Consider the following 17,189-nt stretch of genomic DNA (forward strand, 5'->3'; position numbering starts at 1 on the left):
ATTTGGCTGTTAAACCCCAACCATTGTTGATGAGAAAATTATATCGTTTGAAAAGCTCCCAAAATCTTCAGAAAATGGCCGGAATGACTTTTGATATTGACCAATTAGCTCAAAATTTGTTATTCATGTGATTGGGCCGCAAAAAGGTATCTAATGCATAATCAGTTTTTATAAACTGTACCATGAGAAGATAAAATCTTGCATTTTTATATAAAATTATCGTTAGTAATTGTTATTTTAATTTTAATAAAAATAAGCAATTATTACTATCCTAATTCTTAATTTTTTACCATCCCCTTTAATTTGCCAGAAACGCAGCAAATATATTTAAAATAAAATTTATTGCACAAAACCCGAACTAAATAAAATTTAGACCAACCTGTACAGAGAAGAAGGGACCAATAATGTGCACAGTGGTGTCCTCTCCAGTCGTTGATGCCTGGTCGGGTAGTTTAATGATGCCGCCAGTGATGCGCTGGAGCTCTCTCACGTTCTGGCCGCCCTTACCGATGATCCGGCCGACCTGCGACGAAGGCACTAACAACTCGATGGTCAGTCTGACGTCTTCCGTGCCCGCCACGAAGCCTTCTTCCCGCATCTTCTCGAATATCAAGTACTGAGCTTTCCACTGGGCTTCAGGAGTGCCTGAAAAACAAAATTTTTCCAATTTATTATTTTCCATTGGTTATTATCGTAGAAAACTAGCCAAAAAATGCTTGACTTCCTAAATTCTACCTTTAAAAATAGAAAACACCACTTAAAAAATAATTTTTGGTACAATTTTAATTTTTCCAACTCACCTACGATGGTAACCTTTCTCTCGGGTTGCTGCTCAACCGATTTTCCCTCCTCAAGTGCAGCGATTTTGACCGACGCCCCTGAGAACCTGATGATGTTCCTGATGTGCGTTCCCTTGGTGCCGATGATGGCGCCGACGGCGTTGTTTGGAATGTACAGGTAGACAGTTTCCTGCTGGTCGTTGGGTCCTGGCACTGGGGGCTGGCCCATGCCGGCCGCCGGGGGCCCACCAGGATAGATAGGTTGAAAGCTGCCGCTGCCGCCGCCGCCAGCACCGCTACTTGGCGCCGGGCCCGAGCTGTACACCCCGCTGCCGCCCTGGAAGCTGCCGGGGCCAGAGCTGCGGGGGTAGTTGATGCCCACCGTCGACATCATGGCCATCGGGTGCAGCCCAGGGAACATTAGACTTTGAGGCTGGAAATAACACGACTGGGTATTAGAAATAGATTGTGTCATCAAATTATAGTTTTAAATATAATTAGTTTAAACGGATGAAAAAAAATTGGAAACGATAGATAAATCGAAAAAGTTTCAAGCTTCAATTTTTTGATTAATTTAATTTTGGACATTTTTAACTCATTTGCAAAGCAATTAAAATTTGCCCTCAGTTTCACGATTTTTCTGGTTCTAAATATTGTTTTTAACCATTTCTCGAATTTAAAACCAAAGAAACAAATTAAAATTATGTCTGCATCTTTCAGTCTTAAAAATTAATCGAAGCGCCAACAAAAATTGATACTCACAGCCATGGCTTGGAGGTCGTTCTCGTAGCTCTGGCGCAGTTTGGAACTGATGAGTGCTTCAGACTTAGACATGTTCTCGATGGTTCCTTTGACCGTGATGATTCGTTCCAGGTTGAAGCTATTGATGTCGTTGATGCTGCGAGATCAATGAACTTTCGTATAAGACCACGGCCTGTCATTTTCAATTTGATTACCTTGACACAGTAATTTTCGTGTCCGTGTCCTGCATTATCCGTTTGATTGTATTGCCACCCTTGCCGATGATTCTCCCTATGAGGTTGTTGTGTGCCAACATCTTGAGCGAAATTTCACTGCAAGAGAAATTAAATCATTATTTTTTACGAGTTCGAAATTTAAACTGCTATATTTCAAAATTTTGACTGAATAAAATTTTTTCTCATCCACAGCCAGTTAATTTTTGAAAAACTCGCAGTTTTGAAGTCACAAACGATTAAAATCAATTTAATTTTAAAATTCACCCTTTGTTGGTGCTAGTGGCTTCCTGCTGCATCACTTCGAGGATGCGGCGGCAGGCGTTGGTGCAGTTCTCAGGGTTGCCGTAGATGGTGATGGCCTTTTCGACGGAGCCGACGTTGTCCTTTCTGTGCACGTCGACCCTGGCGCGCGTCTGCTGCGTGATCTGTCTGATTGTGCTGCCCTGACGGCCGATTATGGCACCAACCATGTCACTTTGCACCAGAATGCTGGAGGGAAACGTCAGAAATTTTGAAGGAATAGCAGGAATTGTGCACGAACCGAAGGGGGAAGTCAGTCTGTCTGCTGGATGGCTGCATTCCTGAGTAGGGGAGACGCGAGTTGCGGGGGCGGTTGCCGCGCCGGTCTGAAATCTCAGCCTTCAGGGTGTTACCTTCGTACTCGTGGCCATTCAGTTGGTTCACGGCCCTGAAAATAGAAGAGACGATTTAAACTCTGATCAATATTTAAATCACGTGTTTCATTTTTGCCGAATCCGTCAGTGATTTTTTTTAAAGCAAAAAGGATTTAATTTTAAGATAAAAAGAAATCGAAAAATACTAGCTGTCGTTTCTTCCACGATTAGTTGAAACGATTTTGGTTTTCGAAACATCAAGGGAACGCACAGTAGCAGAATTGAATCTGGAATCAATCGCAGTGCAACAAGCCGAAGATTGTAAATTAACGGGGGCGCCATCTGTTTGTGACTCCGAATAAAAGATAGGCATGTTCAAAACCGATTATCTTATATTTTTCTGTGGCAGTAGTTACATTGCTCGGACCATCAAATGAGAACGAATAATTAGTTTTTAAGCTTTCTAACACAATCAAAAAAATCGATAATGTCTTAATTATTTAGTCCAAAACCAATTAATCGTTAATTTTGCACGTTTCACCAAAAAATATCAGTTTAGAGTGGAAAATTTTCGATCTTCCCGCGGGTTTTGGCACTTGCCACGCCCTCTTTTCAAGATTTTCAGGAGCCATGCCTATTAAGACGCACCTTTTTAAATTCCCGTGAGTTACGCCCCCTCTAAAATTACTTTGAAGAGCGAATCTGGCGAGGACATTAATTTGTGAAGCGAGTCTAAGAGTGAAAAATTTCAAAAATTTCCCAATTTCTTTTTTAAGCATGTACAAACTACTGCAATTAACCAAAGGGGAAACGTGCATTTCATGCAAAAAAATGACAATGATCAAGACCAATTATTTAGTTCTAAAGAGATCATAATATATAAAATGGATTTTTTTTAAATCCCTTAGAAGAACTTCTTATAAATTTAATGGAGTGTTAAAATGTGCAATTTAAGCTTCGAAATAAAATAAAATAAATATTTAGAATTCAAGTTAAAATTAAAAATTCCAATTTTACTCGCAATGAAATTTATATGGAATAAGGGCTAACTTGAAATATTTTCATTCATATAGTCGCTACTGAAATAAGCGGGTCCACGCTGGATTTGCTCTTAAAAGAAGTGATCTTGTATGGGGTGTAACGAGTAACTTGCGGGAATTTTAAAATGGGGCGTGGTGCCAAAAAATCTTGAAAAAGGGAGTTGTGGGGGTGAAATCAACCCACGGGAAACTCAATTTAACTGGGAAAATAACTACCGATTAATCAGTTTTAATGAATAAAAAATAAGTTTAAAATAGTGTTAAAAGGGTTAAAAACTCACGATTTGTGCTCATTTGATGGTTTGAGCAACGTAATTATCACAAAAATAATTATAACAACTAATAATCTGTTACTTTCTTGAAAATGCGGTTTCAACATCATCTGCAAGAGCTATAACAACATTAAAATTCATGCTGATATTATTTTATAAATTACGATGTTGCAGCATGAGTTTCACAGGTTCCAAGACGAAGAAATTATTATTTTGAGGTTTAAAAACCCTAAACCGAGTTTAAAACTATATTAAAAAATACTTTGGATTAATAAATATCTAAAATCTATCCGTTTCTTTTTCATTCCGTAAAAATATGCAAAGAATCGCATACTTCAAATTTTGATCCTCATAATAGCCTGCGTGTTTACCAAATAAACCTTCGATTTTCGAGGAGGATAAATGCAAATCACTTACTGTTGTGCTTGCTCCTGGTTGTCGTACATGACCTGGACAGCCTGGTACTCTAAGTTGCCCTTGGGAGCCAGCTTCTCGATGCTGATGAACGGCAAGTACGAAGTCACGGAGTTGAGAGTTTCTTCAAAGTTCTCAACGAGCACGTGGCCGGGGATGTTGGTGATCAGAACCCGCACTTGACCAGAACTGAAACAGAGCCAAAAGCACTCGTTTTACGATCCGAGAAAGGGAAAGAACAAGTCATGCAAAATTTCGAGCAGGAAAAGCGCCGATTTCCGAGAAGCGGTGTGCTTCCCCGAACCGAGTAATTGCGCACATGTTGCTACCGAGTAATGCAGGTCTCATTACGGCTGCGGGCATGCAAAGTACTGACTGACGCGGCCCCGCACTCGGCACACACACACACTCACTCACTCTCTTTCTCTGTGTGTGTGTGTGTCGACTTACGCCAAAACGCAGCACGACGCCCACCCAGGCAAAAAATCGATAGCAAGAAAAGTCGAGTGGCCTGCAGCGGCTCATGAATGGAGCCTCCTGCCTACTGCTCACTCAGTTCGCTTCATCAAATAGTAATATGCGAGAGGAGGAAGTCACTGCCTTTACAGCTAATCGGCTGCTTTCCGAGAAAAGTAATAATAATGCTCAGCGAGGAAATTCAGTAATAGTCCCCGTTCCTTGTACGCTTGTAGTAAAAGGTGGAATGTTGGTTTGTATTGATCGTCAATGCTAGCAGCGCAAGACAAGAAAGCCGGCTTCAATTATCTCGCACACCTTTCTTTGCTCACGTTGCCCAAATGATAATTTTAATTTTAAACGGGCCCAAATTTGATAATGACAAATTTAATTGATTCTCGGAACCTTGAAGAAAATCTAGATGAACGTGATTTATTAAAAAAATGGAAAATTCTTAAAGGTATCAAACTGAAAAACTCCTTAATTCCATTTTGACCTATTGATCGTGTTTCTTTCCAAATTAAAAAGTGTAGCATATAAAAATCAGCAGTGACAGACATATCGGTCACGTTGCTTATTAAATAAAACTAATTTCAAACTTAAAGGGTCCAAAGGAAGTTTTTTTATTAATAACTTTGAGGAGCATTAACGTACAGGAAATTACATTCGCTTTAAGAATATGTAGATTTTTTAATATAATTATAAAAAAGTAACAGAAAATGAGCCTCAAACAAATTTTTTTCAGAATGATGAGAATGGCAATATAATTGATTAACTTATATTAAATTTTGCTTACAAACCAAAATTCACCAAAGTTGAACAAGAACTGTGATATATAAATAATTTTAAAATATCCGGCAAATCGATAAAAACTTAAAACTTAAAAATTATTACTCCTTAAATTCCATTAAATTTAATGCTTTTAATTTTATGAACTTCTAGCTTTTGATTCTAGTTTTCTCATTAGTCAAAATTTATTTTTCCCTTGGTCTAGCAAATGCATTAAATTCCAAAATGAAATAAATTAGACCAATTATGTAGCCTGTAAAGTATAGAAGTAAAAACAAAAATTTAAAGCAAATTTCAAAATTTATTTTATTTACATCTTTGATTAAAAAGTGATATTAATTCTCTGTATCAATAAAGGGTATATTTTTAAAGTAAATTTTAGAAAATGTTATCAGCTTGTTAATTTTTTTCGTTTTATTCCTGTTTTAGGAAGTTAAATGAAAGAGACACTACAACCCTCAAGTATTTTTTGACAAGTCAAAAATAACCAAAAATCGATTGTCTCATCAATAATTGTTTACAAAACGAATTTCCCCAAAATCTGCATTTTAATAATTTTCTGCCTCAGTAAATCCCTAAATTCGGGAATCAATTTCAAACTAGGCATATCTAATCAATTTTAATTTCATTCAAATTTGTTTTTTATATCATATAGGCACACAAACTATAAAAAAACATATTTTTTTCATTATTCTTACACAAATTTCAGCCGGTAAAGATCAAGAAACTGCAACCATTAGTGTAAAACCAGGTCATATATTAACCCTTTTCCCGCATTAAATAACTTTAACCTCTCCTAATCGCATTCATATCTTAAACCGCAATGGAATTCGTGTTCACAGAAGTATGTAGTATTGTGCGTGCTCAACATCATCATTTCATAAGGCGGGCACATTCCATCTGCTCTCGAGCGAAACGCAAATTACGCACACCTCGTTTACAAGCAGCAGACAAAATCTGTGTGCGAATTCCGCGATTTCGTTTTTTCCTCTTCCCTTCCGCAGCTTGATAAAAAAAATTTAAATAAAAACTCGATGAGAAGAGCTTTGGCGCGGCTAGCTGGATGCTTGGCTTCTTATCGCCGCGATGATTAATGATGCGCACTCGTCTGCTTCAAGGTGTATTCACCTTGTCCAAAAAACATACATGATAATCAAATATTGGCAGCAAGCAACGCCGGCATTGCTCTCTTTGCCACGCTAATGCTGACAAATTGCGCTCCAGCCTGTCGTAAATCATGCAAACTCGCTCCCAGGGGACAAAAAATTAAGCAGTATAGATGGCACAAAAAGGATTCTTTGATTATAAGCTGGCAAAATCCCATATTTTGTTGCCAAATTATCGATTATGGCTGAAAGATATTTTACTCCAGTCAAACTTTAGCCCTTAGACACTTTTTATTAATTTAATGTGGCTAAAAAATAATTATTTGAAACTTTACAAAGGAAATTAGCAAAATTAAGTTTTCTATAAATTGAAATTTATTTAATTTCTTCCACCCTTGACCAAAATTGCTCATTTTGACCAATTTTTAATGTTTTTTATAGTTTATTTGGAACACTTTTTTGGATTTAAACCTTATCCGTATCCAGCTGAAGTATAAATGAATTTAACAAATATTCAAAAGGTTTTCTTGAGTTCAACATTTAAAGAAAATCCAGAGTCGTAAATTTAATGCACTTGGCAAGTAAAACGAGCTGAAAATCTTCCACTCCAAGGTTCACAGACGCCTAACCAAGCAGATAAAGTGTCAAGTAATCTGGCGAATTTCCTTTCTCAGTGCACGCAGTCGCTTGGGAGCGATAAAAAGCGCGGCGTCATCAAGGAATTTGGCCAAGAAGGAGGCAATTCAGGCCATGCAAATTTATTAATCACAAAATAATTACGCCGGCCGCACGCTGAGAGGCGTAGCGAATTATCTAAACAGCGTATAACTCGGAAATTTATTCCTTTACATTACCCATGTCATTTTTAGCGATTAATCATATTTCACGACCAAAATAAAAATATACTTTTTACTGTTTCTTGAATAGACTACAAATAATTCAATACATAAAAAACTTTTTAAACTGTAGGAAATTGAGCCTGAATTCTTTTAGATATTTGAACGAAAAACTTTACAGTTTAAATAGGACTATTACAGGAAAATTAGCAATATAATGCATTTTTTGATATTACAGGCTCTAGAAAGCTGCCCATTGAATCTAATGTTTGTGTAATAAATCATCAAGCAAACTCTAAAATGTGCATAATTAAATCAGTACAGAGAGAATGTCTGATTTTTTTTAAGGAATTAAACGATTTTTCGTTTTTTCTACGTTTTTTTCACCAGATTTCGACTTCTTTCATCAAGATCTATGAGCTAAAATGAACAAATTTTGCGGGAAATGTTCCTGATTGTGAAATAAAGTGATTTTACAACAGGGAAACTGGGCTCAATTTTTCTCAAAATTTTTAACGGCACCCTGGATTAACTTTTAATTAATATTTTAGGTTAAATAATTGTTTTTCAGATTTTTTAAGCAAATAACCAATCAAAAGACCAGCCAAATCACCTGATAAATTAAATATGTTTTTATCGGAATTAAATCACCTTTTTACTAATTTTATGTGAAAATTTTTTTGTTTTTTTTAAATAAAATTTTTTTTAATTGAGTGTTGTAGTGTTCTGATTGGTTAAATAGTTTTCCATCAAGTACATTGGCTGTTCAGCTGGAAACACATTTTTTGTTGTCATTAAATAAATATTAAAATCAAAAAGAAAACACACACATAAACATGACAGCTGACGAAGCAGCGAACGGTCAGCTGCGTCGGTTCCGAACGAAAAAAGGACCAATAATTTTATCGCTATCAGCGGGCCCCAGATAAGAAGCGGATCGATGCCCCTCTTCGGAGACGGCGTTGCCGAAGGGCTTACCTTTGGCGAGGGTGGTGCTCAGGTCGGCGGCCTGGCTGCAACTGATTGCGAGCCCGGGGCCCGCTCGCCACGTGGCTGCACACGCACTCGCGTCTTTTTATCGATCGAGTGCGTGGACGCGGATTGTGCGTCTCCGAGTCGCCGCCGCCACCGCCACCGCCGCCGCAGCTGCGTGAGTAGTACAAACTGCTCGATAAAATGCGTACTACACCATTGTGGACGCGGCCCCCCAGGCGCCACTCCGTTTGCACAGTCGCAAAAGCCGGCCGCCGGCAAAGCCGACCTGATACCGCCTTTCAGGTACCCCAACCTGCACCCCTGCTGCTTTTACGAAACAACGTGAGGCTTATGCCAATGTTTAATGTGTGCTGAGGATTAAGATGGCGCCACTGCGGAATTCGATTTTTCTTTGGTTGGGAAATTACTGCGATGATGAGCACTACGGCTGTGAATTTTAATAGGTTTTCGGCTTTTAGACACTTTAACGTACAAATTAAATGGTTTATAGAGACATTGTTACAGTATTTTTACAGTAAAAATCTCCAGTTCTTATTTAAATGTCAAGATATTCGTTATTTTTTTAAGAAGAATTTGTAAATATGCACGAATATTACTTGATTTGTACTTTTCTGTCTGAAACTGAAAAAGAGTGTAACAAATAAATTGAAAGGCGAATTTATTTCTTTTGAGAGCGTAATTTACCATTTTAAAATCATACCTACACCTAAATAAATAAATACAATCTTGCATTACAACGAAAACAATTAAGACATGTTTTATTCCATGTTCAAAGATGTGTGAATGATGCGAAAATATTAAAAAAATCTGAGCTGGAAAATTGAAATGAACATTCAGTCTAGAAAATTGCAACAAAGTGGAAAATCGGTTTTGACTGAAATCTGAGAAAATATTCATTTGACTAAATAAATATTCCACTATGAAATTAAATCATGAGAAATAGTTTTAATATTAAATTTGCACTTATCCTTCAATTTTGGCCGGTTTTTACCGTTTTCAACCGTTTTTTAGACGCCTGTAATATGCTTTCTGACGGTTTTGGCAATATTAGCCGGTTTTTAGACAACTTTAAGTATGTATAGCAGCCACTTGCCCTAATTTTTATAATTTTAATTAACAAAGGTCAAGACAAGTACAACGGTGAGTACAATTTGTAGTTCAGGTAAATATAGAAGCAGAGATAAGGGCTGAAAATATTTGCATACATAAAAAGTATATCATTTCGTTTTTGTGTTTTCAAATTTTAAGTTAAATAGGGTTAGTAAAAAAAGAGCAATTCTGACATTCAGAACCAACAGTTGTCGCAAAAATCAATTACAAAAATCGAAATGTTTGGTTTTTTAGTTTCAAATTGGAATTTCTCGAAAAAATCCGTCTGAAATTTTCGTACAAGTTCACACGTGCATAGAGACTAGTTTTGAAGGAGTTTTCAGATTTAAAAAAAATAGTAATAGTTGCAACAGTTACGAAAAACGTTCTAAATATTGAGAAAATGACCCTTATGACCTTTGACCTAAACCGATGGCCTAAAATTTGGTGTTCATTCGCTTTGAATTGACGAGAACAATTCAATGTATACTTCCTTTTTTTAAAAATTGAACAAATATATTGCTGTCTGAAAATCTAAAAAAATCACAACTAATATGAATTAAAAATGTTAAAAATGAGACATATTAATAACTCTAGTTACCAATCAAATAGAAATCATTTCTATTAAAGCTGTTCTTTATCGGTATTTCAATTCACGGTAAAATTTAGAAGATTTTTGCCGCACAGGATAAGAGAATTTATTTTAACGACTTCAGTCCAAACACAGACTATCACAAAAATTCAAAATATTTAGTCTTAAATATTATGCAAATTTGTAAAATGACAACTGTAAATAGAGAAATCAATAAAAATGTAAAAATAAATTTTATGAATTTTGAATTCCCTGCCATGAAAAGAATTCCAAGAAAAGACAACTTTTCCAGCCTTTTTCAATGTTATAATTTTCCATTCCTATTTCTCACCCAGTTCAAGAGAGCCCAGGGCCGCACCTTCATCGATCCCAGTACAAATAATAGTAGAAATTTCCATTTGCACCGGTGCCAAAGAGAATTAGCAGGCATAGTTGAAGGGGAGCAGAGAGAAGGAATTATATTTGTTGCGTTTGCATTGCCACACACGCGCATAATTGATCATCATTGTTTGCGTAAGGGCCCGATCTGCATAAGACACACTACACACTACCTTGAGATGCGCCACGGTGCATTGAACCGCAGCAAAGCAAAAGCAAAGCTGGATGGATGGATAAATGCCTTATTGGGACTGCGCGCGCGGGGCAGCTGGCCTTCCACTCGCTTTTATACATTATTCAAGGGCCGGCGCGAGCGAGCGAGCGAGCGAAGGAAGTCGCTCTTTGTGTGTGCATACACGCTCCATCATTGTTTTCGTGCCTTAATCTAGCTCGTCGTGCAGATTAATTGACTCATTTGCATTAATTTCAACTGAAGGAAAACAAAACTCGATTTATTTATTTATTAGACAAAAAATTGTTTGTTCAGTACTAAAGTGAATGGTTTCTTTAAAATTGCTGATGATGTAGCCAAATTTGTTCGATAAATCTAACGATTTTTCTATTTTTGGGAGCGTAAAAGACGGGAAAAAATTTGCTCAACATTAGATTTCAGAATAAATGTGGAGGTTCTGCTCTTCAAAAATTTTTTAAAAATATTACAGAGCATCTGAACCAAACAGGAAATGTTTAATTGTTTTCGGAATGTCCATTAATACCTATCAATTGATTTTTCTAGAGCCAAAGTAAAAAAATTCAAATATTTTCGAACCAGCGAAAAATAAAAATTTTACAAGGAGAACAGCCGAATTGTTACAAATAAATTATTTCAAGGGAGAAAATATTTACATTTATGCAAAACAAAAAAACTGCTCTCCGCCGGAGCAAACTTTGTCGGCTGGAATTAAAAAAAAATAGATCACAACGGAAAAGCGTTGGACGCGTCGCAACGAATTTTTGCGTGTGCGGCCGCGCAAATAGAGCAAAAGTTTCCGCGAAACTGCCGAGTAGAGGCTTTTATAGGCAAGAAGAAAAAGAAACAGCTTCGGATTTCACTGTTGCATTGTGCACGGGGCGAGTTTGAGTTGTTTCGTTAGTAGGCCCATTCAATTTCCTCGCTGGTAGGCCGTGTCGCACACTACACCAAATGCACTCGGGGAAAAAATAACAGCTGGCCCGAGGCACGCACGCATTGTTCTTTTGGCGAAAAGCAGCTCGCTCTGAAAGGATGTGCGCGTATATTCTTTTTGCTCTCTTTGCCGATATTGACGCATCGCTTGCTCGCCGCTGCCTGGCTGGCTGGCTCTCGAGTCTTTTGTGCGAATATACGCAGATGCCTTCTGCACGCACAGTCCGCGCATGTATCCGTTGATACGTGTTTCGGATAATTTATGCGTGCAGCCCGATGTGTGCACGCGTCTCTGGTCTATTAATAGAGCCGATTATTTATTATTGCCATTCAAATTGGCTACAACCGTGAATGCGAAAAGGGAGCAAAACGAGCAGACGCTTGCTCGCTCGCTCGCTCGCTTCTTCTTCTTCTTGTTGTGCCTGCCTGCTGTCCAGCGCGTGCAAATCGCCACTCCATTATCCGCGCGCGGCGCAAATCGCATTTCGCGGCCGCCACCGGGTTCATCGACCATCGGGCACGCCGCGGTAATGCACACACCCGACCCAAAACACCAAAACGCCGACAGGCCGACGTGCAAATTGCACTTTGATTGCTCCTCCAGGCTGCAAACCACTATTTTTCAGTCAATGCCGGCTTCAAATTTTAGAGTTCTTAGAAGGAAAGCAATAAATTGACTTCTTGGGAGACTGAAAAATTTCAATTAGTCTTTTTAACATTTTTATACCTTTTAAAGTATTTTAAATCATTAATTTTGATGATAAATTAAAAAAAAACAATCTTTGGAGGTTTTTAATTTAATTTATATGAGAGACTAGCCAGAAAATTCGAAAGATTAATTTTTAATAAATTAAAATTTTCGTAGTTTCTCTTTAGTTAATTTTGCTAATTATTTTGAGTAAGCTCTGCAGTGTGAAAATTAATTTCTTAAACCCAACTAAATCGATGCCTTTATTTTATTAGTTCGATCTACAAGATCTGCACATCGTTGGAACGGCCAAGTCTTTGAGCATATGTGTAATTCGACCTTTTGGCAGCCATTAGGGCGCTCAGGAACGAGATTCGGAGCCCATCAGGATGTTTCCTGAGCACCCTGATGGCTTCCGAAGGGTCAAATTGCACATATTCTGAAAGCTCTCGACTCGGCCATTCCAACGGTGTGCAGATCGCACAATTGGAACTATTACAGAGTCCGTCAGGCGTCGTTGAAGTGGCTACACGTAGGAATTATTAAAAATATTCAAAAATATCAATCGCTTGAGGGCTACCCTGACGTCAGGGTTCGATTTCTTACTCGATCAGATGATATTGTATGGTCTTAAGGGTGACACGAAGCATGTTCCGAGGGTAAATTTGCAGATTTGTTTTACCTGAACTCAAAAACACCCGTTTTTAACCTTTGACCCTCTGTATCTCTCATGGAAATTTAAATTTTCGATTTACCTGAATTCCTTAAATCTCAATTTTTAAATTTAATCACTTGTCAAGCACTTCTTGCCAAAGTAAACATTTCAAACCAAATATTTGAGCTGTTCCCTGCAGAGATATGAAAGTAACGCAGTGGTAGATTTTAATCAATTCTGCTGCTGGATGGATGGATGGATGATGCTTGGCATCATGGAGGAGAGGCGTGCGCCCCTCGCCGCACATAAGCGTACCAAACAAGCAGCATTATTAAATGGCGAGTATATTTCGGGAATCGAACACTTTTTGCTCGGACCAACACGCGACCAAAATTACCTCTCGCTCTCTCTCTCTCGCGCACCGTAGCTTCTTTTTCTTTCTTATGCGGTCTGTCTGGCAACATGTTCTTGAATTAGAAACACAGGCCCGCAAACACTGGCCAAGCAGACGCAAAAAAAATCGCGCGCCGCGGACAAAAAAATATATAACTGCGTCCGTTTGATGCGAAAAGCAAGCACTGTGCCCGAATTGGTGTGGAGGGGTGCGTAGATCCGACGCTAGGAAGAGGATTTTCAGACAGAAAATTGAATGTGAAAATTAAATAGGCAAGTAAAAAGTTACAGTTCACCTAGAATGATTTTTAAATAATTAATTTTGTTCAGGAAAAATTCTCTGACCCTCAATTTATTTTTTTACCCCCAGAATGAATTAAGTTCCTAGAAAACTCACAATTTTAACTGAATAAGTTTAATTCTCTCCCCAAAAACAGTAAAATTGGCCTATTCATCGCTGATAACGAATATTTAGCAATTTTGGACAGATTTTTATATTTATTTTGATAAAAAATTATCTAAACATCCCTCAGCTCCTAAGAAAATATTATTTCAGGTTTCAAAATCAATAACGTTGAAGGCCGAACGTCAATCTCGCTTCTCGAATCGTATCGCATGACAAAAGAGAGAAAACGTTAAAATGTTCTGAGGGTGTGAAGCTCAAAAGGCACACAGATGTGACCGCGAGCGAGTGGAGGATCCCACGTGCTGCTTGCCGAAAACTCGAAAAGGCAGTAAAAATAGAACACTTGGCGTGCACATGCATTTAATGGGCGCCGGAAGTGCACCCTGCAGAGCGGAGGAAAAGGTGCAAATGCGCGGCACATGGGTGAGCACGAACGCGCTCGACGAAAGAGAAAGAAAAAAGTGGCCACTGCGAGTGCAATTAGGTAAGTACCTCACTCAGACAGTCGGGAGTAATTAATACCTGTGGCCCGGGCAGTAATTGCGTGCGAAAGTAATGATAATAAAAAAAAAAAAACGCCTCCGTGCAGTGAGCGCACGCGCGCAATTGTAATTCAATATTCATCCCATCGGCCCTTTCAACGCTGCTAATGAGCGCGTTTACTTTGTAGTGGAACGTGTTATTTTAATGCCAAATCGCTTGATTTTTTTATTTCTTATCTTACGAAATGCAGAATGAATTAATTAGAAAATAGAGAAAGATCATGTTCGAGTTTTGTTTGATCAGCGGACAGGGTAAAAAGGTTTTTTAGCAATTGTTTTTGAAAAAAGGAGAAAATTAGGAATAAAAACGTCCTTTACGCAAAATTGTTCATTAATTTAGAAATTTTGACTGGTTCAAAGAGGAAGAAATTAACTGTTAATATAAAAACTGCTTTTAATTAGTGATCTAATTTTTCGTTTGGTGTTTGAATTATTAAAAGAAAACCCAAAATTTATAACTTACGGCGAAATGAAAACGTTTTTATGATTTTCCAAGCGTAGGATGGTGAGATTCCTGTTTACATTTATTTAAAAACTAGTAAAGAAAAGTAATTATTTCTAGAAAGCTCCACTGGACAATTTTCCACCCGGTTTTTGACTTCAATTTTTTAGTCAAACATTTAAGGTGACGATACTGATGATAATAAAAGAAACTCTGCGTAGTTTTGTCAGTTTGTCTGTTAGCAAGAGGGCCAATTTCGCTAATTTTTAACTAAATCGCGTGTTTTTGGGGAAAAACTCACAACGTATCAAAAACTGACTTGAAAAATGATTAATTTTTATTTTAACCGTTTCACGAGAAATTTGTAAAAGATTAATAAAGAAATAAATCTGCTTGAAATATTCATCTAACGTAACCATCAACCCTTTTTTCACCCTTGAATCAACACAGAAAAAAATTACCCTTTAGAAGCTTTGAATTTATATTTCTAAACATCATTCACGGTTTTTTACTTGGCGTAGAATTAAATCCGCGCAAATAGTATCAAATGAAGCAATCTTTTTGACTGCTTCTGCTCGTCTTTTTGAGAAATGGCAGATGCAGACGCAGAATTTCGCTCTCACGAGAAGCAGGGGGGCAAACGCAAATTATCAAAGGGGGAAACAATCGGAATCTCGGCCATTTTCTCTCATCCTCCGGTGCCGGCCGCGGCGGCGGCGGCCGAGGAAACAAAAACTAGTTTCGATGCGCGCGCGTTTTTTCCTCCACGCAACGCACGTAAGTGGCGAAAAGCAAAGCAAGCAAGCGAGTGAGCAGCCGAGCAAACTCGCTCTTATTTTCAACCAGTTTGTTGTCCATCACGGACAAACCGAGCAACAAACCGTGCACAATGCATACGCGCGATGCCTCATTGTTATCAAGATCGCGGCGACGCAAGGGGGAAGCATTTATTTTGTGCAGCAAAAGCACCAAAAGTGCAGCCGAGGAAAAAATCCTGTGCGTGCGAGAGCCAGAACAGGCGTGCAACTTTTGTGCAACTACTCCCCTCTTTTTGCACGCATTGTTCCTGAAAAAAAATATATATACGTATGTGCCAGAGGAGGCAGCTGTGAGACGCAGAGCAAAGAAACCAACAACCTCCCGTGTGTGTGTGTGTGAAGGGAGATTATTTCCTTTTCCAATGTGCTCCCGCTTCGCAGCAATAATGTTGTGCGTGCCATTATTTTTAGTGTGAGCGGCACGGCATCGCTCTCTCGCGCTTCATTAGCCATTTTGGCGCTCAAGGCAGCGACTTTTTGTGCCAAGACAACAACTTTGCAGCCCCGGGCCAGCATTTTAATCAAGCAAAATGAGTGGTGCTTCCCTCATTCCGGCCAGAAATTGAGGGTGAAAATGTTCCAACTGATTATTTTCTTACTGACGTTCAAATCAGTATGATATGCACTGAACTTACTATTTTTAAAATTTCCTTAGTTTCTTAAGCCGTGAACTCTCAAATATTTAATTTAACATTTAAATTTGAATCTAATCATCTGAATCTAAACATAAATAAATAATATCTGAAAGCCAAATTTAGATTAAACAATTTTTAGTTTTCCAGCATGAAAACAGTCGAATTATTTCATTAGCAAATGCCACCAATTATAAATTACATTAATTTTATATATTTAACGAGTAATTTCAAATTGAACGTTCCAAAAAATGCTCTTAGGAGCCATTTATGCCTATTTTAAATATTATTATTGCTGGAAAATAGCAGCTTGTCCGAAAAATCTAAAATCTTCACATGTTTCAAACTGCTCACAGAGGTTTTGGTAGATTCAAGTTAAGATAATAGCACCAATCAGCGTAATTTCTATATATAAAAGATAAAAATCCAAGTGGGAGGAATTACATAATGCATAATACTGTTATAAAAACCAGACAGTCACAACCTTGATCGGATCGATTAAAACGGAGGCAGTGATAACAGGCCGAGAGAGAAAAAAGTCAATCAAAAACAACAGCTCGCAAATTCTATTTTTTCCATGCACGGCTAACTGACAAGGAGGCGCTCCTTTTAATGCGAAAATTATGATTCATCGCTATCACACTATAGTGTTTGATAACTAATGTAAATTTGCCAAAGAAAAAAATAATTTACGCCTCCGTTATTTAAAATTTTAAGAAATTTCAATGTCTTGAAAGGTGATCACATTGCAATAAACTTTATACTTTTAGGACCTGCTCAGCGAGACGAATCAAACGATGTTCGTGACTTTTCCAAAAATCAAGTTTTAAGACAATTTACATAAACCAAGCCTTTTTGGCTTTTTCAAATTATTTTGCTGCTTAACTTGCTGGTAAAATACCAGTCAATTATTAAAACGGCTTTTCCGGATTTTTTTCTTTTGCAGAATTCGAAATATAAACGTACCTACAATATATTAATTTAATTTAAAACACTGGAAGAAAAAAATCAGTTTATCGCTCTCGTTGCGAGTGAGGCGACAAACGAGCGGGGTGCTTGCCTGCTTGCTCCATAACAATAAAATTGAATTTCATAAATTTTATTGCATCTGGTACGCCGGTCGGTCGGTCGAGGCTGCTCTTTCTTTCA

General features: G+C 37.9%; 1 protein-coding gene across 9 annotated transcripts in view; it reads right to left on the reverse strand.

The window, feature by feature from the left end:
- The window catches only part of Imp (IGF-II mRNA-binding protein), a 45,325-nt gene that overhangs the window by 6,146 nt on the left and 21,990 nt on the right, over positions 1-17,189 (reverse strand). For 5 of the 9 annotated variants that reach the window (XM_065496418.1, XM_065496415.1, XM_065496417.1 and 2 more), the window contains 7 exons: positions 4,100-4,285; positions 2,298-2,444; positions 2,021-2,245; positions 1,736-1,852; positions 1,542-1,677; positions 801-1,227; positions 380-645 (listed from right to left, as the gene is read on the reverse strand). In XM_065496418.1, the coding sequence (XP_065352490.1) occupies positions 380-645; positions 801-1,227; positions 1,542-1,677; positions 1,736-1,852; positions 2,021-2,245; positions 2,298-2,444; positions 4,100-4,128 (1,347 nt within the window). In that variant the 5' untranslated portion in view covers positions 4,129-4,285. Of the gene's footprint in view, positions 1-379; positions 646-800; positions 1,228-1,541; positions 1,678-1,735; positions 1,853-2,020; positions 2,246-2,297; positions 2,445-4,099; positions 4,286-4,425; positions 4,451-8,261; positions 8,497-17,189 lie in introns of those variants that run through there. The other 4 variants (XM_065496413.1, XM_065496421.1, XM_065496419.1 and 1 more) reach the window with 3 other exon arrangements.

This window comes from Cloeon dipterum, chromosome X, assembly GCF_949628265.1.
Source record: "Cloeon dipterum chromosome X, ieCloDipt1.1, whole genome shotgun sequence".
Classification (NCBI taxonomy): domain Eukaryota; kingdom Metazoa; phylum Arthropoda; class Insecta; order Ephemeroptera; family Baetidae; genus Cloeon; species Cloeon dipterum.